Raw genomic sequence first — 27,031 nt, forward strand, 5'->3', positions numbered from 1 at the left:
AAATTCATCTCCAATCCTTCTTCTATCGTTTCAGGTTTGTTATTCGAATGCAAGAAAAATATAGATGGTTTTCCAAGTAAAAACCGTCAAATAACATTTACACGTAGTTAAGTAATGATACGTAATCAGATGTGGGGAGATGGGGGGGATTCCCCCGGTCTATATGTCATATATTATTACAATTTTATATAGCCCACGTTTTTATAAACTTTTTTTTTTAATTTACCGCTTAGGCAATAACGTATATCTTCAACATACGTTGTCTATGACCAAAAATGTAAGTACTGGACGGGCATTAGGACCCAGGGGATGCTGCTACTGCACGTGCTAGTGACTGTTGACTCTATAAAGGACGTGTCATTCTGTACATGCATTCTCAAATTAAATGTAGTGATCCAAAACATTGATTCTAATCATCATTCAGGAAAAAGTTTGATTCAAGAATGACCTTACTGCTGACGTGATCTTATCGCTAATACATCCTGAGCACATGCGAGTTATTCGTCTTATCGGGAAGGCATATCTGCATAATTTTTCATGTCGGGCCAATGCCGATATTTACATTTTAAGCCATTATTCCGATAACGCTCCGATAATAATGTGCATCCCTAAAATTATTTTTTTTTAAATAATTTTTAATATTTTTAGTTTAATATATTTTTTAATAGGCCTATTACGTGTAAATTTCATATCATATGTAATAATTTAGGTTAGTTTACATTATTGTTATATATTATAATCGTGCACACTATAAGCAGGGCTTGAATTGAGGGGGGATACGGGGGATGGCATCCCCCTTTGTTGAAAAAAATTACAAAAAGCATCCCCTTGGTAAAACCACCACCCCCCCTTACCATCCCCTTTAGATTAATAATGTGTATTATGTAAAACTTATCATGCAAATGAAATGTGAAAATTCTCTACTTATAATAATTCACAAACTAAATAGCGGCGATTGGCCAATCAGAACTCGGTACTGTAACAAGTTGTTCACAAGTTTTCGACATTTTTCGCGCAAAATGGTTCAAGCGCAACTTTTGAAATTCTTTAAAAAGAAGACAACAGAAAAGGTATGATTTTTCCTTGATTATAATTTAAAGACATTCCCCGACATTATGTTATTGTGCTGTATGTGTGACTGTGAGGGATTGAGAGACGATAGAAGAGCTGACATTATGGAGTCACCGACTTTGCAAAAACCAAACAAAACCACGTCTTGAGAGTCCAAAAGCATTCACTGCACGATGAAGCCTGTTAGAATACAGTTAGAATGTCCTTATAATTAAAGCAATGAAAGAAAAAAATACCCATGGATGAGTTTTTACGTTTTTATATTCATTGCACAAGCAATGTACTTTTCTGAATATCAGCACATGTGCGCGAGCACAAATGTGCTATTAATTTTATACATCAGTGCAAAGCAACACGGTGTTTCGTTCCTTGAATGAATCAGATTTTGAACAATTAGAGTGAGACAGTGATTCAACAGTCCATTCAGACGGACTCACTTGTTTAGTTTCTAATTGAATCAGCCGTTTCAAATTCGTTTGATTTGAATGATTCAATAAATCGTTTATTAAAACATGGACTTGCTGCCACCTACTGGCGGTTTTATTGTCATCATTATTTATCCCAAACCAAGGTGCCAGCACTACCAGCACAAAAACACATTTAGCAAAATATTCACCAAAATTCCTCCATTTCAGGCACCAGAGGGAAAAAAGCTTATAAATAATTTAATAAGGCTAATTTTTCATTAAATAAATACCTTTTTAAAAATTGCACAAATTTTGTAATCATTATGTAAAATTAGCTACAGGAACAACCCCATCCCCCCAGAATTTTTTTTTACAATTCGACCACTGACTATAAGATCTCTGTCTACTTATTTGTTTGATCATGTAACTGTATATTTGTATTTGTGTTCATGTTATCTATCAACTTTTTGTAAAGCATCCTTGGGTTTTTGAAAGGCACTATATAAATAAAACATTATTATTATTATTATTATTATTATTATTGCATGATCAACTATAACCTTTAACTTGTGGGCATGACTGTTTCTTGTAGCAAACCACAGAAACTGTGCTTTGCATAACTCAGTGGTACTGACACTGTGATAAATGCTACCCACAACCCCCCTCTCCAACATGATCATAATCTACAGCTGCTACTAAAGAAAAACATGTCTCATAAATAGTGCAATAGTTTGAGAAAAAGAGGAAATGGAAGTGTGAAAGTATGTGTTTATGCATCTTTACACAGAAATGTTCGGCTTTCTCAAGTGTATTTTTTTTTCCTTCAGCCAGACCGTCGTGAACTCTTGCTGTGACAGGTACCACCAGCCTGTTGCTGGGCGATGGGCTTTGGCCATCACCATGGGAACCCTCTGAAGGCCACAGGGTGGGAGGGCTCTATAGCGATGCATTTCTATTGCATCTCCTCTGCCTCCCGTCTTTCCATTTGAACTCTTTTGTGCAGAACTGCCTGCACCTTCTTATTCAGTACTGATTATTCGATGACTCAGTGCGCTGTGTGCTGTGTGATAGAAGCATGGAAGTGGGAGGATTGTGCATGTACTCTGTCTGAAAATAATCTTTTGTTGCTTTGTCATAGAAAAACAGCAGCGTTTTCCTCTATGACAGACATAATAGCATTTGTACGTAGTGTACGGTAGCTTAGGTGAGATAATTACCAAGTATTAAGGTCCTTTCTCATGACTCGCATCAGTGTTGCTCAGTGCAATAGACTCTATGGAGCGAAGCATGGTACCTTAACCATTGTAATGCACCATTCAAAGTTCAAACTGTTTAGCTTTGACCGTTTCAAGTGCAGCAAAAATTATTTTTTGCATTATATATACAGTGGCAGTTTAAGTTTGTGATTTCTCACTTGATTTATTTTTTTATTTTTTGGATTACAAGAAAAATGAATAAAACTTAAGGGAAATTTTTTTTTACCCTTTTGAAGAAACTACCCTTAGCAGGTTTGTTTGTGTTATTTCCTCTCTCAGCTTGGTCAGACTGGACTTTTAGCTTGTTTTAAAGAGGTTTTGAGCACTTTTCAGTTAGTCAGGCTGGAAGACCAGCTGGTTGCCCAACTAAATAACAGTTTGACCAGGCAGGGAGACCAGCAAATCAGCAGGACAGGCCTGGAGAAGTCATGGAAATCCTAAATGTCATTGATTTAAGTATAAAAATAAATTGTATATATATATATATACAGTGGGTACGGAAAGTATTCAGACCCCCTTCAATTTAAGCCATTTTTATTGCATAGAAAGAGAGACAAATGAATCGCGTGTTAAGGCACTTGCGTATGAAAGAGCTTTTAGTGATGGAGTTTCTAGAGGGGTGTGTGCAGAAGATCACGCTTTAAATTACAGGAGAGTACTCGGTTGTCAAACTAACTGCTTGATATGTCACAGTTTAATCTGTGGCTTTCCTGTGTAACACTTGCTGTTTCCTGTGAACTGCTTTGTGGGGGGTTTTCTTGGTTTCCCAAACACCTGCATTTGTCTGAGGGAACTGTGAACTTCTTGCATGACAAGTTCAGCCAATCCAAACACACCACTCCCCCCTCTGAAGAAGCTTCAGTTCACTTTGTCACACTTGAGGATGTAACCACATATTCAGTATGTAATAAGAATAAACCTGTCTGTTTGTTAAATCTGCATTTGTTGAGCACTAATCTGAATATTTGGGGGATGTGCCTACGGTGGTTATGGCCTTTTTCTCACTCTTTTTATGTGATAGCACATGACGGTGGAAAATATGAAAGATCTCTTGAAGATCATTTCTCTGCAACCACAAGCTGAGCTCTTTTTCAGTCTACCAGTCTGTATAGAGGTTGATCTACAAACCACTGTGGGGGGCGAACTGTAAAATTTCTCAGATTGCTTTGTACAAAAAGACGCATGTGTGTTGGAGTCATTTAAAAAGAACAGACAAAAGAAAACGTGGTACAGTGCATGGTTTTGTTCTTTCAGCTATCTGCAGCACACAATATAGGTATATAATTATAAAATGTAATATATATTCTGGTAAAAACTGTATCTAGTTGTGAAGGTCAGAATGGTCATAATCTTCTGTGATGTCCACAAAGGAACATTATTTTGTGATCAGTGGGTCTTGATCAGATTTAGACTGGTTGGCTTTGCTGTTCTGCCTTTGACGTTCATGAGTTCCTGTGCTCTCACTTTCCATTTTAATGAGGGATGAACAAAGCACCTTAAATGATCACATCTGCTTTGAAGAGTGGGGGATGTGATCAGAGAAACCCACACCTGCACACTGTGTGTGTGTGGCTCAGGTTTTGCTTAAATTATTGGGGATCGAATGCCCCCATACAGACAGTAAGACCTGAAATCAGCTATAAAACTGACAGGTTGTTTGTATGATACTGTGTAGTTAAATATATATACAATTTGGAAGAGAATGTTTTTGTAATAAATGAAAAATAATAATAGCACAAAGATGGTGCTATGATTTTATTTGCGTCTGTCACTTGTTGTTTTTCCTGTCTATGGATCTCTGTTTGGACAGGCACCCATATGTTGGGCTTAATTTCATCTACCAGCTTTCATTGTTTGTATGCTGCTCACTGTGTCCCATCTGTATTAGTCGACAGAGAATTATATTACAAATGAATTATACTGTGTCTGTTCTCTTTATTATGAGTGAATCTGTGTTTTGTCGCAAGGGCCAGCGCTACAGGGGTGACATTGTCATCAGACTATTCAGATGAGTCTACAAAAGGCCCTGCACACCTGCACCTACTCTGCATTTCACAGCCCTCTTCTGCTGTGCCTTCATTTGTTTGAATGGACCTTCACAGATGTGAGCACATCATTATTGTTCCGTGCTGCTTTAGACGGTGCTGTGTAAATTGTTTGTGGTGCCATGAGGTGCTCCAGTATGTCTTATTGGACTGTTTCTGAATGCTAGAAAATGTATTTATGTAAGAAGGATGCATTGAACATGAAATTAAAAAGGCATAGTTCACTCAAAAACAAAAATTATTATTTATTCACCATGTTATTCCAAACCTTTATGACTTTCTTCTTTGGAGCACAAAAGAGGATTTTGAAAAACGTCTCAGTGTTCCAGACAGTGGAAGTCAACGCTAATGTTGTTTTAGACTCCATTGACATTAATTCTATAGGCAAAAACATTTGAAACATTCTTATTTGAATTCTTATTTAAAGGTTATTTGAATGGTAATTTAGTCAACCCACTTAAAATATCTTCCATCTTCTGTTTCCAAAAGCTTCCTCAATGCTGTTTAATATGTCTGGGATGGTTAATATAATTTGAATTAAGCACTTAGCTGTTTTCTATTGAGCTTTAAAAATGCACTGGCTCTAGCGGGTTGCATATTTCTGTCCAAATTGCCCACTGGGTCATGTAGGTTTTGTGGTTTGCTCAGTGCTCTTTATATTGCCTAATGGGTTGCTAAGGTTTGGTTGTTTGTAGAGTGCCATCCAAATTGATATTTTCACAACTGCTCTGGTGAAAACAAGAAAATGGATCCACTGGATGCTGCACAGATGCTGCACAGAATCGGCTTGGCTGTGTGATTCGGTTGAGTAGTAGTTTTGTCACACTTTTGAAGTGTATAACTACCTAGGCCAGAAACTAGCCTATTGTTTTCAAGCAAACGACAAACTAACAAGTAATATGTAATTAAGCAAAATATGAAAAAAATATATATAAATAATATTAGTAATATGCACACTTCTGTTCAGAAGTTTGGGGTCAGGGGTCAGCATTTTTTAAAAGACATTAATGCTTTTATTCAGCAAGGATGCATTAAATTGATCATTTATAATTTAATTTAATTTAAACATTTACAATCTTACAAAAGATTTCCATCTCAAGTAAATGCTGTTCTTTTGTGCTTTCTATTCATCAAAGAATCCTGGAAAAATGTAGCATGGTTTTCACAAAAATATTAAGCAGCACAATCTGACACTGAAGACTGGAATAAAATAGAAATACGAAATAGAAAACTATTATTATTAGAATTAGGGCTGGGCGATAAAACAATAACGATAATTATGGAGATATAATTTTCCTTGATAAAACGATAACAAGAGTTCGATAAATATTGGATATAATGTTTATGCGCCAAAAGCGGAAGGAAACAGCGCTGCTCATTTGAACCGTGCCTCACAGAGCATTTATCCACTCGGCTCAGAGTTCAAACAGCAGCGCGAGCATGGTATTGTGGCAGAAATGTGGGATATTCATATCGAATTGTATGATATTATTTATGCTGACATGTATTAAATGTATTAAAGGAGTAATGGATTATAATTGAACATAATTTAATATAATAACATTTATTTATTTAACACACCATACTTCTTATTTACAGTTCCCTTTCAGTCGGTCACTCCCGACGTCACGTCAGTTGACCGACGAAATTGGGATCTCGCTTAGAGGGACCAATCCACTTCGAGTGTAAACTAAACGAGCCAATGCACATTGGCATGCGATTATTGCATCCAGCTGCTGGCTCGTTTAGTTTACACTCGAAGTGGATTGGTCCCTCTAAGCGAGATCCCAATTTCGTCGGTCAACCGACGTGACGTCTCCGTTCCCTCCTTCAGGGAACGAGGGTTACATACGTAACCGAGACGTTCCTTGCATTTGTACTAGGGCTGAACGATTAATCGCATTGTAGATAATATCGCGATATGAGACAACGCGGTTTTTTTAACCGCAAAGGCTGCGATTACATTCTGGTCACGTGACATGCGATAGTAAAGCTGTCTGCAGAGGAAGCGTCAACTTGGCACACTAAGCATATGCCTGGCCTACAGAAAAGCACACTTTATGTTTAATCTATCTAATATTGTGTTGGTCATACTATACAATAGAGATGGGAGAAAAGATTCTCAAACGATTCTGGATCGATTCTGAGCTTAGTTAGCTCGAACCATCCACACAATAATCTTTAATAAAGTTCGGAAAGGTTGAAGCGAATTACAAGGACATTCGCGCTTCACTGAACAGGATGCGCTGTGAGAAACGCATGCGTTGCTGATGCTTGCAGTGTGTCGTCTCTCCCGCCGGTATTTTCCTTACAAATGCTCTACGAACACCTCCTCAGTTATGTCGTTATGTCAATTTCAAATGCTGACGCGTGCTTTGTGAAGAGTGCTCGGTCATGCGGCTGTGCGCGACTCCTTTTAAGTGGTTAAATATACTTGCATCTCAAAATGCTTTTATGACGCGAAATTAATGTAAACACAGTCAGTTATGTCTTAAAGGATCAAACAGACAGGACAAACCACATCTTATATTTCAAAAGAGATCTGTGCATTAGTGTGAATGCAGCTTATTAGATCGCCCGCTCTCTATGTCATCATAATAATCAACAACAAAATAATCGCAATTAGATTATTTTCCAAAATCGTTCAGCCCTAATTTGTACATATGTACATATTTGTACATATGCTACTATGAAAGACCAATGGTTAATTTGAATAAAACTCAAACAGTCAGAATAATTAAATTTCACCGTCTAAAAATTTGGTTGTTAACATTTTTACAGATGTTACTGTTTTTGATAATGAACATAAATTTGCAACTGCATCCTAACTCAAGCTACTAACTTTAGGAGCAAAAATCTACCTTTTAACTTGAAATAAATACAAATATTATCGATATTGACTGATGAAAAATTTTATTGAGAATTTTTTTGGCCATATTGCCCAGCCCTAATTAGAATAAAAAGGGTAATGTATGCTTGCAAAAATATTTTCCAGAATAAATAGCTACTTTTAAATGGCCTTCGATGAATAAAAACACTTTTAGCCTGCAGAGCATGTAGTTACAGTATGCACTAGCAGAGGCTAACGGGCTTTGCCAAACTTTGACCCCTTTGCAAGTACTTATTGTGATTTTTATTATAATATTTTCATGTAGCTTTACTCTCTTTCTTTCTCTCGCCTCATCCACCTACTCCCTCTATCACATCATCATACTGAGAGCCTCATCAGCACCTCTGCTTCCCTACACGATGTGCTCTTGGATGTGAGGGCAGCCTCTGTAAATTCACTCTGACCTCTTCTCATTGCATATTCCTCTACTGTAAGAGTATGTAACACTGTGCTTCTTTGCGCCCAGGCCACAGGCCGTATGGAAGCTGCTCTCTTTTTGTGTAAGTGTCAACGCCGCCATGAGCTGTATGCAGAGGGAGAATATTAAAACAGCTTCTTATGAATAGAAAGTCATAAAAGAGCCCCTGCTAAATTAATAATGGATGAATCACTTGGGGGCAGGCGAACATGAAGGGTATTCTGGTGTGCCAGTGTTTCAGCTGACCAGGTGTTCCAGTATCGCTCCGGTGTCATCCTGCATCATTATATAATCTATATACTATTAATCAATATTATTATGTATTTTAATATTATGTTAATAATGTAATGTTAATTGCTATTAATATATGATTTTATTCTATGCAATACATTTTTATGAACTAAACAATATTACTATTTTATTTATGTATCGAACAAATTTCAAGAACAAGAAGAATCTCACTGCTTTGTTTCTGTTTAATTGTGTAATACAGTACTGTTCAGAATGTCTTTTAATGGGTTTTTAAAGATGTTTTTAATGCTTGCCAAGGCACCGCGTGAAGAAGACAGTAAAACATTTTAAAATCACTTTTTTTTATATATATATATTTTATTTTTTAAAGAATTTTAACGTTTTCTTGTGATGCTAACGCTGAATTTTCAGCAGCCATTTACTCCAGTCGTGATCCTCCAGAAATCATTCTAATATGCTGATTTGGTGATCAAGAAACATTTGAAAACAGCTGCTTAGTATTTTTATGAAAACTGTGATAGAGTTTTTAAAAACAATTCTTTGCTAAATAGATGAAAGTGTGATGAAAAGATTCAAATAACATAATTTAGTTAACATGTTTTTTTTTTGTGATAATGTAAAAGTCTGTCACTTTTGATCAATTTAATGCATCCTTGTTGAAAATTTTAATTTCTTCCAAAAAAAATCTTACTTTTGAACGGTGGTTGTGTGTATACATTATATAATACAGTATTTCTCATTGCACATCTGTAGTTTGAAATGTGTTGTTGTACATGTGTTGTGCAATAGCAATCCAACTGCTTTTAAACAAAGTTTTTTTAAACTTTCTGATTTCTTTTTCCTTCTTTTTACCAGTAGCAAAAAAGGTTAAAATTTAAATATTGTAAAGCTATGAGCTGACATTTCTTACTCACTTCTCCTTGCCACACCTGTGCTTTTACCATGTAAAATACCTTTTGAATTCCTCTGTGACATTGAATACACCTGACTAATTTCTCTTTTCTCTTCTGCTTGTTTCAAATGTACTTCCCCTTTAAGAATTTTTGCACCATGTATTTGTGTTATTGCATTAACTCGCAGTTTATTTTTGGTAATGCTTATTTAAGGCTAACGTGGCTGACTGCTCTCTTTTTTGTGTCTTTCTGAAGGACCCGCGCAGTAAGCACAAGTTCAAGGTCCACACGTACTCCAGCCCCACCTTCTGTGACCACTGCGGCTCTCTGCTGTATGGACTCATTCACCAGGGCATGAGATGTGACCGTGGGTATCTCTCACTTTCCTTGATTTCCACTCAGGCGCTCAATAACACATAATCAGCCAATTAGAATATTTGTTTGCTTTTGAAAAAAGTTTTTACATATTTTGATAGTTTCAAAGCTGAACCCAGCATGCAAGTTCTTTTTGTGGTATAGGCCTAGATGTGGTAGGGTTGGCTGGATATCAAAATTTAGGATTCGGTCTGATACCAGCCCCTAGTGCAGGTTCTTTAATTATTTGTTGTGTTTTTAGCATTTGAATTAAGATAAATAGATGTGCATTTTGTTACAGGAACATTAAATAAACTAATAAATAAAATGGATGTGAAATCTGTCATCTGTCAGAATAGGTGCAATTTAAATCGAGTGGGATCATAGAATTGACAGCTTAAACGTATGTACTGGAATATTATAGTAAATAACAAAAACTAAATTATTTTGTTCAAATGGAAACAGATAAACTACAAAAGTTTGAGGTCAGTAAGATTTTTTTAATTAAAGAAATTTGTACTTTTATTCAGCAAGGATGCAAAAGTGACAAATGCTGTTTTGTTTTTTACTTTATTCATCATAGAATCCTGGGGAAAAAAACTGTTTTCAGCATTGATAATAATGTTTCTTGAGTAAGTAATTCAGCATATTAGAAAGATTTCTGAAGAATCACGTGACACTGAAAACTGGAGTAATGACTGCTGAAAATTCAGCTTTGCCATCACAGGAATAAATTACATTATAGAATATACACCAGTTTAAGAAGTCTCTTAAACTCACTAAGGCTGCATTTATATGATCAAAAACACAGTAAAAACAATTTAAAAGAACAGTTTTCTATATAATGCACACCGATGAGCCATTACATTATGACCACCTATCTAATATATTTTGATTTACTTATTTTGTTTACTTCACTGGTTTGCACTCTATCTGCCATGTGCCGTGTGCTGCTTTATATATATATATATTTTAATATTTTTTTTACATTTTACCTTATTTGTATATTTGTATAGTTGTATTTTATATTTAATCTGTATATCTGTATTTATGTTCTACTGTTAGTGTTATCTGTATGCACCAAGGGTCTGAGAGTAACGCAATTTCAATTCTCTGTGTGTATGTGCTGTACATGTGGAAGAATTGACAATAAAGCAGACTTGACTTGACTTGACTAATAACCTGTAGGACCTCCTTTAGCCCACAAAACAGCGGCCATGCGAGGAGGTATTAATTAGACGAAGTGACGATAGGTCTCTTGGGGTATGTGGAACCATAATGTCAACAGCAGGTCCTCCAGATCCTGTACATTGCGGAGTGGTGGTGATGTAGCACAAATCCACTTTTCCAAGTCAAACCACAAATGTTTGATTAGGTGAATTTGGAACCACCTCGAACCACTCCTTGACAGTTCTGGCAGTGTGGCATGGCGCATTATCCCAACCCAGGCTCATTCGAAATACGTGCCTCTAAATACATTTCTGTAACACCGTTATTAAGTACCTTACTGCACGTTTCACGGCAGTTTCAAAGTGAACTGTCCAGTGAGTGGCACTAAAACACGGGTTCAATACGTGACCCTGGCACATTTTTTTTACGTTGATATAGGCACATATTGCTGTGTTTTAGTTACGTTGCTTCAGGTACGTATTGCGGCGGTTCATAATTCAAATATCCGGTGAGTGTTGCTAAAAGTTAATGATCTATCGTGTTGGAAATAACCCCTACACCAAACCCAACCCTAAACCTACCCAATAGTGTTAACAAATGCAAAACTGATATAAAAATGCATTTATTGATGCAACCGTGCCATTTGAACTTCCTTATATGCAGGTTTGAACTGTTTTGTCGAAGCATAGTTTCACGGGATTCGTACCGGAGCTCTTCACCACTCAAGTGCAACTCCATACTCCAACGTGAGCTACCGAACAAACCTACTGAATATGAAAACCCATACATATGAAGCTGGATATGTGACGCTAACGTTCAAAAGTAGCAGCATGTTAAAATTGTTTTGAATATATAACATAATATTCCTCAAGTTATTGTGCGAAAAATAGGCTTTATTAATTGAAACTGTGGACCTGTAAATCATACTTTGTGTGAAAAGGAATAAAAGTTGTTGGAGTTTTACTGCCTCTAGTGTTTATTTCAACTGGAAACTGCAGCGATTCGTATATATAAGTACGATTTTTTCAGTTTTGTAGAAATGTATTTAGAGGCACGTATTTCGAATGAGCCTATGTTGCATTATACTGTTGGTAACGGCCATCACCAGCAGGGAACACAGTTGCCATGAATGTGTGCACTTGGTCTGTAACAATGTTCAGATACCTGACAGCTGTCAGGAACTGTGCTATTGGGATAATGGGGCCTAAAGCGTCCCAAGAAAACATCGCACACAGCATAACCAGCCTGTGTCCACCCAACAGTACATCCAGGTGCCATAGCCTCTGTTGATAATCGGTGTATCCGTACTCAGCCATCGATGTGATGCACCAGGAATCTTGATTCATTAGACTAGGCCACTTTCTTCCAATCATCCATGGTGCAATCTCGATGATCTTGTGCCCAATTCATGTGTTGTTGGCAATGGTGTGCAGGTAGCAAGGGGACCCACCTGGGTCGTCGGCTACACAGGCCCATACGCAGAAGGCTGTGGTGAACTGTGTGCTGTGATACATTGTCCTGGTCACCACTGTTGTAACTGCTAGTGATTTGTCACACTGTGGCCCTCCAGTTTCCGCTCCCCTCTGGCATCAGTGAGCTACAGACGACCACTTTTGATACGTACTCACTACAGCAGCACGTGAACAACCCACGAGGTGCACCGTTTCCAAGATCAGAGACCAGAGGCGCCGTGCCATCACAATTAGTCCTTTATCAAACTGCGATAAATCGTCAGCTTTTCCAATTCTGACACCGACCACTCTACTGACCGAAAGCTGGTCCTCAGGTGGTATATATACTGCTCTGTGAACTGCACCTGCCCATTTGGTTGCTCTTTGGTTACTCATTGCTCTAGGCTGGAGGTGGTCATTATTGTAAGGGCTCACTGGTGTGTATTATATACAAAAAACTGTTCTTTAAAATTGTTTTTACTGTGTTTTTGATCATATAAATGCGGGCTGTGAGTTTAAGAGACTTCTTTTAAAAACACTAAAAAAATCTTACCAACTCCAAACTTTTGAATGGTAGTGTAGGCAGCATTTATTTTTTCTCAGTCTCATATGCTCTGCATCTATTGTAATACCCACATTGGCTATTATTATGGGAATGATAATCAATTATTAAGTTCTATAATAAATGCATTCAACTTTTTCATACTCAAATCATGCATTGATGCATACTGACACCCTTAACTTAACATTAGCGTTCACATTTTACGTCACACAGCTTGGACTGCCAAATTGTACTGAATAGCTGCACTTTGTTTGAATTCAAAATGTGCAAAATGTGTGTTACTACCTTTACTTTTTTTTTATACCATTTGTACTGTATACCGTGCAACCCTAGTATAATGGTTGGGTGATCCTTGTGTGTTACGTATCCCAGCGAGGCGAATATCCTGAGAACATAACCAGGCTGTATGAAGTCCCGCTCACAAAGCACCTGACTGAAAAGAGCTTTTCCATCTCACGGTATCCAGCCTCTTATCCAGTGTCCAATACATAAAACATTCAAAATGCTTCACTCACTTAGCAGCTGTCCAAGCCTCCGGGGCACAGATATTCACTGCTACATACCTGATTGTTGGCTAACAAATATTCATTGATATAACAGCGTATTTTCCAGCAGCTCTTTACTCTTATTAATGTATGACAGGCAGGTAGGCAAGTGAGCAGACAGGTGGTGTAAAGATGAGGTGCTCAGCATCTTCACCTGAAACCTGACACAAAGTTGTTATGGTTGCAGACAGGGAGAGCTATAATTGCCTTAGTTTCCAATGCATGCACCGTCTTTGTACTGTACTTTGTACTCCGGGGCCCTCTACACTGTTTACACTCCAGCTATGGCTTGCACTCTGTAACACTTCTGACTGAACTGTGGGGAAGTGCTGCAGTGCATGAGGGAGTACAGTGTGTGTGAGTGTATTCTTGTGTGTTTGCTTATTTCACACTCATTTTCAGAAGTAGCCTGAATGCCAGAGTGCCTGTTTGGCTATTTGATATGTAAACTTATGTTGAGTCCGGCTGCTTCTTTTTGGCCTGTGGCCTCCAACGCAACAAAAGCATCATTACTGTGATTAGCATCTTCGCTACTGCTTTGTTCTTCAACCCCTACTGACCCTGCTGTAAAGATCAGTTTAGAGTAGTCAACCAGCCTATTTATTTCTGATGGAGCTGGATGGCTTCGCTTGATAAGAAGTTTACCAGCATCCAAAACACACTTGCTGGTGATGTTTTTAGCAGGAGAGTACTACCTGAGGACTAGTTTGTTAGTTTCTTGGTCAGATCATACAACATTCAGAAAATACTGTTCCTTTCTTTCAAAGTCTAGTGAGTCAACTCCTTGTCTACTGCATACATAGGCAGATATCTTTTAGGACGGCAACTGAAATATATACAATGTGCAATATGGTCTCAAAAAAAAAATTCCAGAATTTGTCACTTGGCTGACACCTTTAAAAAAAAAAAAACGTATATGTACCATTTATCACTTGTTATGTACATTTAAGGTACTGATATTCACTTTTAGGCGTAAATAAGGTACAAAAAAGTTTCACCAAGGCTGTATTTGACAAAAAATACAGTAAAAACAGTAACATTGTGAAATATCTGTTTTCTATTTTAACATATTTTAATATTTATTAATGTGATGGCAATTTTTAACAATGATTATACCAGTCTTCAGTGTCACATTATCCTTTAGAAGTCATTGTAATTCTCTGATTTGGTGCTCAATGACTTTATTTATTATCAGCATGGAAATCAATTGTTCTGCTTAATAGTTTTGTTCAAACCCTGATAAAATTGAAATTTGTTGTGGCATACATTTCTATTCTGTCACTTTTGATCAATTTAATGCATCTTTCCTGGATAAAATTAAGTGTATATACATAAAAAGTAGCTCTAAATTTGCTTTCAGGAATTGCCTTTACTCGCAAAGTATATATTTGATGCAGTCTACATGTTGGTAGGAGACTTATGAGTCATTGCTGAGCTGCCATTCATAGTTACAGAATTGGCTCAACAGGTCTTTGGTAGAAGGAAAGCACTTTCCCTTTCCGTCTGGCCTTTAAAAGGTCACATTTATATATAGATTCATGTCTCATCTTTTATACAATGTGCATCTGTAAGTTGGGTTTGTGGTGTAACATCTCTCCCTCTTTCTGTCTCCCTCCATCCAGACTGCATGATGAACATCCATAAGCGCTGTGTGGCCAACGTGCCGAGTATGTGTGGGACTGACCATACTGAGAGGAGGGGCCGCATCCAAATCACCGCAGAGATCAAGAACAATGTGCTCACCGTCAGCAGTGAGTCACTGCTGCCCACTCACACACATCACTGCTGCACACATGTGCATGGAAGCAAACACTCACTCACTCACGGCTTCCTAAATAGTGCACCACTCGCTGGTGGATCCTGGACCTCTTGTTACCACACACATGCCTACGTTTGACCCTTGAAGAACAGCCAAAAATGCACTTTATACGGCAGATCTTGTATGATTACATTCAGTTGAGGCATGAAGTGTGATTCTCCGAAGACTTGTGCGAATTTCCTAGTGTCTGATTCCTCCTAGTGGTGAATCCAAAGCAACACCAGGTAGCAGGATATGTTTAGACTTTTGAACAGGTGCTGATCGTATTGGAAATATCCAGCTGCATTTAAGTCTGTGTAAAGGCAATTCAGAGAATTATTTCTAAACACATTATAAATGTTAGAAATGTATTGCTGAAACACTTTACAAAGACTGTGAACTATGTAGTACTGAATTGTGGAGTTAGACCGTTAAATAGTTTTTCACCATTTTTGTGTTCAGGATTTTTTGGGTGGGCCTGAAATCATGTCTCGATGAGGCACTGGAGTCACTGATCATGGCCCCTCCCCTAACACTATAAGAGGTGTGTTTGACTTGAAGCGGTGCTGCACAGACCGATCGCTGTTATGACATTAAAGTACCGTGAAAGCTCTAAAGTGCAGACGCTCCTTATGCTTTCGAATCGCTCTCGCGGTACTTTGATGTTATAAACCGATCGGTCTGCGCAGTGCTACCAAAGCCACTAGAAGGCAAGCCTGCAACCTTTAGCCAAAAAACGTAACAGCTAATGCTAACGCTTCCGGTTTGCCAGTACATGGGAAAGGAGACCAGAGGCCGTTTTTTTTTATAGATGTCAGTGGAGCAAAGGCTTCACTGCACTGAATAAACAGCTTTTTAGAATAAACAGCTTATTATTTAATGAATCGACAGCCTATCAGCTAATCTCCAACATGTTTTACACCATGCAATACTTTTGGATTAAACTATTTTTTAGAGTTTACACCAAAAGAAATGGCGTTTTATAAGAGAAGTCACTGTTTTTTTGCGACAGGTGGGATACAGCTTACGGCATTTCTCATTCATTCCTATGGTATCCGTAAACGGCGATTGAGTGTCGTCGCACTACTCTGACTGAAATTCATTGATGTCGAGGCTGTAATGTGATTGGTTATAAAGGCACACGTAATCCCAGTTGACCATTACGCTTTCTCCAATAGTAAGTAATACAGACCCTCTCATCTACCAATAGTAAGACAATCTCTGGTGCTACTTCAAGTCCAGCACACCTAATAACTAAAGCGCATTAGCATCAGTGGTTCGCCCGCTCAATCGCAGGTTACTGTCATTACCTTTAGTCACTACAGTCTACAGTTTGCTAGCTAGCTTTGCCTTTGTCACGTAAATGCATAATACCTGGTTACGATAATTTACAAAACAGCTCAGTCTCCTTATTTAAATTAAACTGCTAGAGGGAGCATCCATTCAGGTTGTAGCGGTATTTCACAGATGAGAGAGACAGCAGCTTTCTCGCGAGTGGGCGTGGTTTCAGGGCCGAGATTGGACACGCCCCCAGCATGTGAGAGCAGAGAATACTGCTTGTTTTTCAAGATTTTGATACTTATTTTATTTACTTGGTGGATTTTTTTATCATTCAAATTTGGCTGGGTGGTTAATTACATATTTTTCTGTGGTGTGACAAACACATGTAATATTGCTGTACGCGGACTTTTAAGAAAAAGTTAGTGTCATTTTAGATTAGCATTACAGCCTCATGTGTCTAAACACAAGCGTTGACTGCTAGGCCACGGCTCTGGAGCATAATCCTAATTTTTTTTTGCCATAGTAATATAAGCACAAACAGGTTATTTAAACTTTCAAATTGTGTATTGTCTGTCAGATTTTCGCTACACAATTATCGTGGCCAAAAGACTTCACAATAACGATATTATCGCAATGTCTGTAGATTTTTTTATTTGTATTTTTTCTTTGCTAATGATACGAGTGTAGCGAGGCAGAGAGAGATTGTAAGAGAAAGTTTGTAACCATAAATGTACAAAAGCAAAAGCATAAAAAAAGAATTAACTGTTGATCGGCACGTCCTGCAGACAGAGGTGTCTTTTTTACAGAATCCAAAAAACTTTTCATGGGTGCAGGTAAAGTGTCTTGCTTAAGTCTGTCATCAACATGATTTTGTTTTAGGACAGGGTGAAAACCGGCATTACGGTGCAGTACCCTACCTACTGTGTTGGAGTATCCACAAGTTACTGGTGGTCTATTTACAAAATTATTGAATAACGTAGTAGTAACATAATATCAATATTTAATTTTTTAAGTATTATGGTTATCGCCAATACTGGTGTATTGTGACACCCCTTGTTGTCAATATTAAGTATTATTTGTTAAAAAAAAACTAAATGTAAAAGAACTGTTTCCCGTAGGGGGCAGCAGTGAGAAAAGGAGACAAAGGTCAGCAAAATAACCCTGATGTCTAAAATGCAACATGTGACAGTGATGAAGTGAAATGCATTCCAGCTCACTGTGAAATCCTATAGGATCATTCTTGTAAACTTGTATTACGTTACACGTGTCCATGGCAACACAAGAAAGCACACTTAGTCTTCCTGTCTCTCCTTGGCATCAGTACAAACACGCCTCCAAAACAAAAACACAAGCACACTGAGGAAACTGTCTTCAGTTGCAGCCAGTAAATCAGAAATATGGTATGCTTTCAGTGTCCAGCAGAGGGCGTTATTCTCATTCTCTTAGCACAAACCGACTAAGAAAAGACTCCTCTGTGCTCTCTCACCCAACGATAGTTCACCCGATACAGTTCCAAAAATGAATGCTATTTTTCCATTGGAAAACAGAAGTTGAATTTGTTTTGAAGAGTCTTCATTCATCTGTTTCCATACAGCAACAATTCATAGTTCATTATTCACTTTATCAAACATTAATGTAGCTCTCAAATCATTCAAAAACCAGTGGCACTTGATGTTATTGACGCCTGACAGCCTGCAACATGTTTGATTTGAGAGCTGCATGATGATTTGTGTAAACTTTACATTTTAGTCTGTTCATCACACAGAGCTACTGTATGATTTCAGAAGACTTGAATTATGTTTCATTTGTAAGTCGCTTTGGATAAAAGCGTCTGCTAAATGACTAAATGTAAATGTTTTATAATGCAATTATAGCACTTTTTGGAAAATGTTGTGTGAAGATTCTTCAATATTATCTATTTGTGTTCCAAATTAGAAAAGAAAAATGGTTTGGAACGACATGGTAGATGATGAAAGAATCTGTGTATCATTCGATCATTCGTTTTTTGATTTAATATTGAAAGTAGAAAAATGAGAAAACGGCTCCTTTTTTGTTTTTTTGTTTTTTTCCCAAAAAACGAAAAATGAGAATTCAGCTTAAATTTTCGTTTTTCGTTAATGGTTGGAAAAATGAATAAACAGCTTGAATATTTGATTTCTACACATGGGCGGGAATTAAACGCCCCTTTCTGCTGATTGGTCAGCCAAAGATCAAACTGTGCCTTCATCAGTTCTTCTGCAGTATCACACAGCAGAATAATAGTCCTCCACTGCTGCAGTTGTACGGATTAATAACCCATTTTATTGCAACTACATTTCATATTTTTCTCATCAAACAGACTAATGAATAGCTCGACACAACTCGTACAGAGTCTAGACAGGTCTTTCTTCTGTGTAGACCAGCGGTTCTTAAAGTGATAGGGGGGTCCTTAAAATAATTAGCTATAGCCTAAAGTATTTCCAGACTGTAAAGTCGCTTTTTTTATCATGATACATAGGCCTACTGTGATTTATTCCAAAGTGACTTATATGATGCATTTAAAGTCAAATAATCTAAATGAAGCCTTTTAAAAGACAAGTATTCCCTGTGGTTCATGTTTGTGGCATGCGCCAGAAAGATGCTCAAGGAGAACGAGACGCGCTAAAGCAGCGCATTCGCCAATTTAATGGCAGAGAATAATGACTTTAGTTTTTGTTTTTTGTTTTTTGAAGCGGATGCATATCTTTTGTAAAATAATCCTATGCATCTCGTGGCATATATTCCAAGCATTCTGAAGGTATACTGAGGGTTTGGTGAGAAACAAACAATACGAAAAAGGAGCCGTTTTCTCATTTTTCTACTTTCAATATTAAATCAAAAAACAAATGATCGAATGATACACGGATTTGAAAGAATTGTCATATTTTGTGTGATCTATCCCTTTATCTTGACCCTTTGTAAACCCTCCACTCTGATTATTTTATATGATAATAGCTTTTCAAACAGTTTATTAAATTAGATCCATGATGAATTTCCACTGACTTGTAATTATATCTATGATATAAAACTATTATATCTATGAGGAATTTGCACTTGGTTCTAATTTCCACTTCCACTTAGTCATACTTTCAAAGCAGAAGATGAGCTCAATTAAATTAGATTTCTTGAAGACAAACCAAGAGAAAGTCAGAGTGCAGTTCAAAGGACTGTTCAGCCAAAAATGAAAATTCTGTCATCATTTACTCATCCACATGTTGTTCCAAACCTGTATAAACACTTTTTTTTTCTGGACAGAACACAAAAGGAGATATTTTGTCAAATGTTTTTGTTCATACATTGAAAGTCAACTGTCCAAAACATTGAACCCCATTGACTTTCATTATGTGGACTAATAAACACTGAGACATTCTTCTAAATATTTTGTGTTGTGTTCCACAGAAGAAAGAAAGTCATACTGTTTTGAAATGACATACAGAATTATAATTCTTGGGTGAACTATCCCTTTAATGCTTTCTGGAGGGCAGTAGGCCTGGATCTGTGCAGCAGATGTGTGTGTGTGTGTGTGTATGTGACATTAGACTCAACACACTGCTCTATATTTAGCCATGCGTCCCTCTTTTCAAGCTCAATCCAGGGCCATTTCTCCCCACGAGCCTCAGCTCCCATTTTCCCTTAGAATTGACCAACAGCCTTTAGCCCGCTAGCGGCTAATGAGCAGAGCTGCACCATGTAAAGAACCGAGGTGCAGACAGCCCTGAGCGCAAAAGACATTTTTAATCCATCATGCTGTCCTTTATAATTTAATGTCACGCGACGGTGCCGCAGATCTGCTGAGCGTACAGTAAGATGAATGAGGCCACGTCCTCTCGCGCATTTCTAAGGCCTGTCACTTAAAGCTAATGAATTGACCAATACCTGGATGGAAATGGGGCGGGCGCTCTGCCTTTAAAAGGTCCTTTCCACCTCATCTTTCTCACACTCGCACTCGATTTGACCACTGGAGCACTTGCAGGTTGATAAATAATAGTGAGGCAAACTGGGTGACCATGTTTAGTGTGTTGTCAGTGCTTGTTATGCGGCTTCATTTTGTGAATGAAGACTTAAATCTTGCCCTTAGATCAGCTTAAAGGAATAGTTCACCCGAAGGTTCTTTCTTCCGTTGAACACAAAAAGACGATATTTTGAAGAATGTTGAAACCAAACAGTTGCCGGTAGCCATTGACTTCTATAGAATTTTTTTCTATACTATGGAAGTCAATGGCTACCGGCGTTTTTAAGAATGTTTGTTTACAAACATTAAAAATATCCTTTTGTGTTCAGTACAGGTTTGGAACAACTTGATGGGGAGTAAATGATGAGTGAACTATCCCTTTAATGGATCCAGTTAGTTTCTGGATCTCTTCAGAGCACCAATAACGCTCAGAAGAGCATTGCTATTGAGTTGCAGTTCTGTTTTCCACCCAGAGGGAGCAGTGCTGCTTAATTATTTGCTACAACATAAAATTATATTCTTACAGCCTTTTTTACACCTTAGTCTTTTAGATTGATCAACTGTGTTATACGCTACTATGTAAATGAGATCAGTATTTTTTAATCAACATAATGAGCTTCCCACATCTCTGAGCCACAAAACTGAGTGTATCTTGTAGGTCAAAGCTTTTGATATCTTCATGCAAATATTATTACATGGTCAGTGATCCCGCTTTCTTAATTGCTGCATATGGAGGGCTTTCAGAACGAACATGTTGTGCATAACATTTATTAGCTGGTGAAATAAACCCTGCTCCGTGAGCACGACGGTTCACGCAGAAGCTGTCTCTCTCTTCCTGTCTTCGTGCTGCAGTACACCGCTGTCTTAATGAACAGCTAAGCCTACCTTCACACACCACTCATTATGGAAATTACACTAGCCACAAATCTCAAGGCCACAGCAGTCTCCTGCATTAATTGTTGTCCTGGTCAAGTGCTGAGGTCAACCCCAATTACTGGGATAGTGTGTGTGCATTCGTAGCCCCACACGGCCATGAGGGCTCATGAGATGCAAGTATAAATGACTGACAGCTATTCACTCACATCTGATTTCACACCCCCTCATATGATTGTAAAGTGCTTTGGATGTACAGCAATACACAATAAAGCGCTATATAAATGCCTCATTCATTCATTCATTCATCTAGGGTCCCTAGTTATTGCTTTTAAGGGGTAAAGATTTTATCAGATAATTGGCATCCTACGCTGAACTTTTTTTAATTCAGTATCTTTTTATTTTCTAGTAAAACTATTTAGATGTCCTAAAAATAGGATTAAATTTACTTGAGAATTGTATTGATATTTATAATAATATTTATATTTGTTTTCTAAATAGAAATATATATTTTAGAATATAATATTTATATAAATATTTATATAAATTGTATAAAGTATAATTGTATAAAGTGATTTTGTTTTTATTTTATGTAACTTTGATTCATTGCAGTGACTCATATCTTTTGAATCCGTTCAAAGGTTCATTCACTGGTTAGTTTAGTTATTCTTTTTGCAGGATTCATCAATCATCAGGAGATGGTGAAAACTGACCAAGTTCTTTATGTGGGTTATGAGTGAATCATTGACTCGTTTTGTCAGTTCACTAACATGGAGTTGTTTAAGACTGAATCAAGTCTTAATATATCATTACTGCTGCATGTATTTGATTACAGTAAAATAAAAATAGGGATATTGTGAAATATTCTTACAATTTAAAGTAACTGTTTTCTGTATTAATTTTTAAAGTGCATGTCACTTTTGTCCAATTTAATGCGTCCTTGCTAAAAGTATTAATTTCTTTAAAAAAAAAAAAAAAACCTTTTGAATGGTAAAATGTAATGGAAAATCTTCCATTTTGTCTGCTCCAGATCTGCTCGGCATAACTTTTATCAAGCTGTAGACAAAAAGTCAACAACAGTAGAGTAAATTATGAGTTTCAGTAACATCCTTTCATCATTTTAATTGTGAGATTGACTCACATATCGACTTGAACATCTCATTCAACATATCAATGTTCTTGAATCAGTAGGTCCTACAAATGAAATGCTTATTTAACTTACACTTCAACAGTATTGGAAGGCAGGAAAATAACTTGTATGCATTGTAAATAATGAGTTGTTTTTTTATGCTGGACTCTAAAAACATAAACAGTGCTTAACTGTGACATTCATTGATCTAAACTCCAACAAAAAGTTGATACGCGCTGTAGTATGTTTTATTTAATGTAAAGATTCACTTGGCACTGACTGCACACTATAAAGAGTGAAAGTAGGGAAATCTTGGTCCTTATGTGTCTGATTTATTCTGTATTTCTATGTTACAGTTAAAGAGGCGAAGAACCTGGTGCCCATGGACCCCAATGGCCTCTCTGACCCCTACGTCAAACTAAAACTCATCCCTGACCCCACGAGCAAGAGCAAACAAAAGACCAAGACCATCAAGTGCTGCCTGAATCCCACGTGGAACGAGACCTTCACATTGTATGGAAGCTTTCACTCTGTTTCCGACCATAGACATCAGTAGCACAGCCAAAAGATCAGTCATTTGTTTGAATGAGAAATGCAAAATCAAATGTTGAGTTTGATTTCTTGGTCTCTGTCCTCCTCCCTCCTGCGCTTTGTGTCTTACAGTAATCTGAAGGAGTCTGACAAGGACCGCAGGCTGTCTGTGGAGATCTGGGACTGGGACTTGACCAGCCGGAACGACTTTATGGGCTCTCTGTCTTTCGGCATCTCGGAGCTTCAGAAGCAAGGGGTGGACGGATGGTGAGGAGACCTGCTGACACACACATACAGTATATACATCAGTGGAAATGTGGCAAGTTCCCACGGTCAAATAGATTGTGTACATACTAATATTAAAAGGTTTGTCAACTAAACCGCATTGCATATCACAGGAATTCGCAGACATGCAGCAGTCTATACACGTCTAACTGGTTCAGTCGTCCCTGGATTTGAAGACTCTTGCTCTTTCAGAAGTCCTCAGCCTGTCTTTTCTCCCTCCTCAGTAGTGCTCTTCATCGAAGAGCTCTCCACTCCTGTTTTCTGCTCACACAGTCCCATCCCTTCTCGAACACCTCTAAACGCATCTCTTGTCAGCTAGGATCTGTGTATTTTTGCATCGGCATGAGCATGCTGTGAATGCTTAAACGTGCAGGTAATTTGACTGAACTGAGTTAAGTGAGAAAGGTCAGATCCACTTTCACAGGAGGTCTTTGCTCTCTCCATCATGTTCTCTCTCTGTCAGTTGTTAGATCTTTTTTTCTTTTGGTCTATTTTGTCTAGTCAGTACAAGTATCTAGAGACAAGTAGTGTCAAGTAGTTCTTTCCCACCTAACAGATAATTCCCAGAGTCGGGAGATCGCTTTATGACAAGGTTATGTAAACGTTAAAGGGATAGTTAACCCAAAAATGAAATTTTGATGTTTATCTGCTTACCCCCAGGGCATCCAAGATGTAGGTGACTTTGTTTCTTCAGTAGAACACAAACGAAGATTTTTAACTCAAACCGTTGCAGTCTGTCAGTCATATAATGGCAGTCTATGGGCTCCACGGCTTTGAGAGTCAAAAAAACATACACAGACAAAACCAAATTAAACCCTGCGGCTCGTGACGATACATTGAGGTCTTAAGACACGAAACGATCGGTCTGTGCAAGAAACTGAACAGTATTTATATAATTTTTACCTCTGATCCAACTTAATGTCCAACTGTCCTGAGCGCGTTCACAACATCCGGCGCGTGACGTCAAATAAATACGGTTGGGCAAACATTTCCACACTGTCTGATGATATATCAAAATCGTCTTCCATTGTGATGACCTGTACTTCTAAATATTTTTAATCTTCACAGTGCCAGTGAACACATCCGCAGTCTCTCTCTGCACTGTGTAAATAATGAGTGACGTATACGTGCGACAGATCGCTTCCGCACGTGTCTACTATCATAGATATGTATAGATGCCCTATTCGACAGCTCCAGATACGTTGATGCGACTGCCATTTTGGAACGTATTGCGGCCCATAGAAACAGTCACTAATGAGGCATCTACTTATATATATATCTATGTCTACTATGCCAGAGCACGTACACGCATCACGCGCCGGATGTTGTGAACGCGCTCAGACATTGCAGTGGATCAGAGGTAAAAAATGATATAAATACTGTTCAGTTTCTTGCACAGACCGATCGTTTCGTGTCTTAAGACCTCAATGTATCGTCACGAGCCGCAGGCTTTAATTTGGTTTTGTCTGTGTATGTTTTTTTGACTCAAAGCCGTGGAACCCCATAGACTGCCATTATATGACTGACAGACTGCAACGGTTTGAGTTAAAAATCTTCATTTGTGTTCTTTTTTGGGTGAACTATCCCTTTAAGAAAACGTTAAAAATATATAAATTTCTGCGATGGGGTTTATAAATGCCAAGGACCACCAAATATGATGATCCCCTTGCAAAAGACCCCTTTCCTTGAATTTAAATGCAGATTTTATGCATAAAAACTTATTTATACTATATAAGAACAATATTAATAAACAATTTACTTTTTGTTCTAATACTAAAGCCAAAACAGATTATTAAAATATTATGAGGAAAATATGTATTTTGGTATTAAATTAATAATTAAATAAATATATAAAATTAATTCATAATAAAATAATTACATTAAATTAATAATCTTTTTTGTATAGTATTTTCACTATAAATATTGTTCCAAAGCAGCTTAACAGAACATAGGGCCAAACAACCTTTTTGCAAGGTAAAGAAGATGGTGATGAAAAAATCCCTCGAAAGATTAACATGTATATAAACTGTTTATGAACATAAATACTTGGCAAGGAAGTAGTGGTGAACAACAAATTTGATGTGTTTATTTCTTACTGTTAAAAACATGATATAATAAGTTTATATCTATTCAGGAGTACAACGCACTATTTAATAATAAAAATAACCATAAAGTTACTATTTATTAAATTACAGATAAGGTCAAAATAATGCTTTTAAACATGTTATGCTATAACGTTCAGCTTGCCTTATGACACCTGTCACCTGTCAAGACATTTTTTGAGCATACATTTATTGACTAGTACAGTCAGTGTTCACAATGGAAACACAAAGAAAGTGAGGTCAACTAGTTTTCTTTTTGTTTCTCATTTTTAGTTTTGATATTTCAGTGGCTGTGCTGACAGTACACATCCCTACTGGCTACTGTAGCTGGTGTCTCCTCTCGCTGTGTGTTTTGCTCTACAGATGTGACTTTTATCAGATGGCTTGATGGGATGCGTGTACGTGTTTTGTGAGGGTGTTTCAGAGGTTTTGTAGCAGTTATGAGCCTCTTTGTGCCCGCGATGGCTGCTTCCTGCCAACTGACAGAAAAGCACAGTGTCAGATTAGAGGCGAGACGTTTCAGCTCCCCAGTGGACCTTCAGTCAGGACATACTGATCACAATCTCATTGTCAGAGCTGTCACTGTCTCACCACATCAGTCATTCATGTTTGCAAAAGGACAGAGTCTGAGAACAGGGATAGTTTGAATTTCATAAGAAAGAATGTCCTCAAAGATCAACTTTGTTGACGTTTTTGTTGTTGTTTTTTAATGTGCAGGATATAAAACAAATAAATTATTATGATTGTCTAATCACTTGCAACACTCCGGTGTCAGATAACAGTACTTGTATGTATTATACATTTAGTCATTTTTTCTATATTATATTATATTATATTATATTATATTATATTATATATTCAAACTTCTACACTTTATAGATAAATGGTTAATCAGTTGACTATTATTTGATTTAATTGTTTAAATAATTTTGTTAATTTTTTTTATTGTATCTTGATATAAAATTGCTGACATTTCAGCTCTATTCACATCTGATATCTGCATTAATTGATAATTAAATAAATATTATAGCTTGGCAAAAGTAAAACTGTCTTTTCAATGCCAGAACTATATAAACTGTCTTTGGCTCATGCATATTAATTTGATGATATTAAGTCTAGAATGAATACTTTAGAAAGTCAGTGTGAGCTAAGTTATATTGATGACCTCTATTCTGCATGTAGTGATCATTAACTGCTATGGCCATGGCTCATAAAAGTCTCTGACCAACATGTAGACTATATCAAATGTATGCTTTACAAGTAAAGACAATCCCAGAATGCAAATTTAGTGTCATTTTTTATATACACTGTACTTACTATTTTATTCAGCAAAAATGCATTAAATTGATCATACATGATGGTAAAGACATTTATTACAAAAGATTTCTATGTTTTTTCTAAAGCTGTTTTTTGAACTTTCTATTTATCAAAGAATACTGAAATTGTCATTGATAATAAATATATAATTTATTAAAAAAGCAATCAGCAAATCAGCATATTAGAATAATTTCTGAAGGATCCTGTGACACTGAAGGCTGGAGTAATGATGCTGAAAATTCAACTTTGCCATCACAAAGCAGTTTTTTTTTTTACTTTACTTGTTTAACTGTATTTTTGATTAAATAATTGCAGCCTTGGTGAGCTTAAGAGTCTTCAAATAAAAAAATAAAAATCAGTAGTGTAATGAAAAACAAAATATAAACAAAAATATAATAACAAAATATAAACAATATAATATAAATAATATT

General features: G+C 37.1%; 1 protein-coding gene across 1 annotated transcript in view; it reads left to right on the plus strand.

Moving 5' to 3' along the window:
• Window positions 1-27,031, plus strand: part of LOC107688094 (protein kinase C beta type-like) — a 139,600-nt gene that overhangs the window by 53,421 nt on the left and 59,148 nt on the right. The window contains exons 4-7 of the mRNA XM_016485661.1: window positions 9,488-9,599; window positions 14,937-15,065; window positions 22,722-22,878; window positions 23,029-23,163. Of these exons, the coding sequence (XP_016341147.1) occupies window positions 9,488-9,599; window positions 14,937-15,065; window positions 22,722-22,878; window positions 23,029-23,163 (533 nt within the window). The remainder of the gene's footprint in view (window positions 1-9,487; window positions 9,600-14,936; window positions 15,066-22,721; window positions 22,879-23,028; window positions 23,164-27,031) is intronic.

Source organism: Sinocyclocheilus anshuiensis, unplaced genomic scaffold (assembly GCF_001515605.1).
Source record: "Sinocyclocheilus anshuiensis isolate Anshui unplaced genomic scaffold, SAMN03320099.WGS_v1.1 scaffold249, whole genome shotgun sequence".
Taxonomy (NCBI): Eukaryota; Metazoa; Chordata; class Actinopteri; order Cypriniformes; family Cyprinidae; genus Sinocyclocheilus; species Sinocyclocheilus anshuiensis.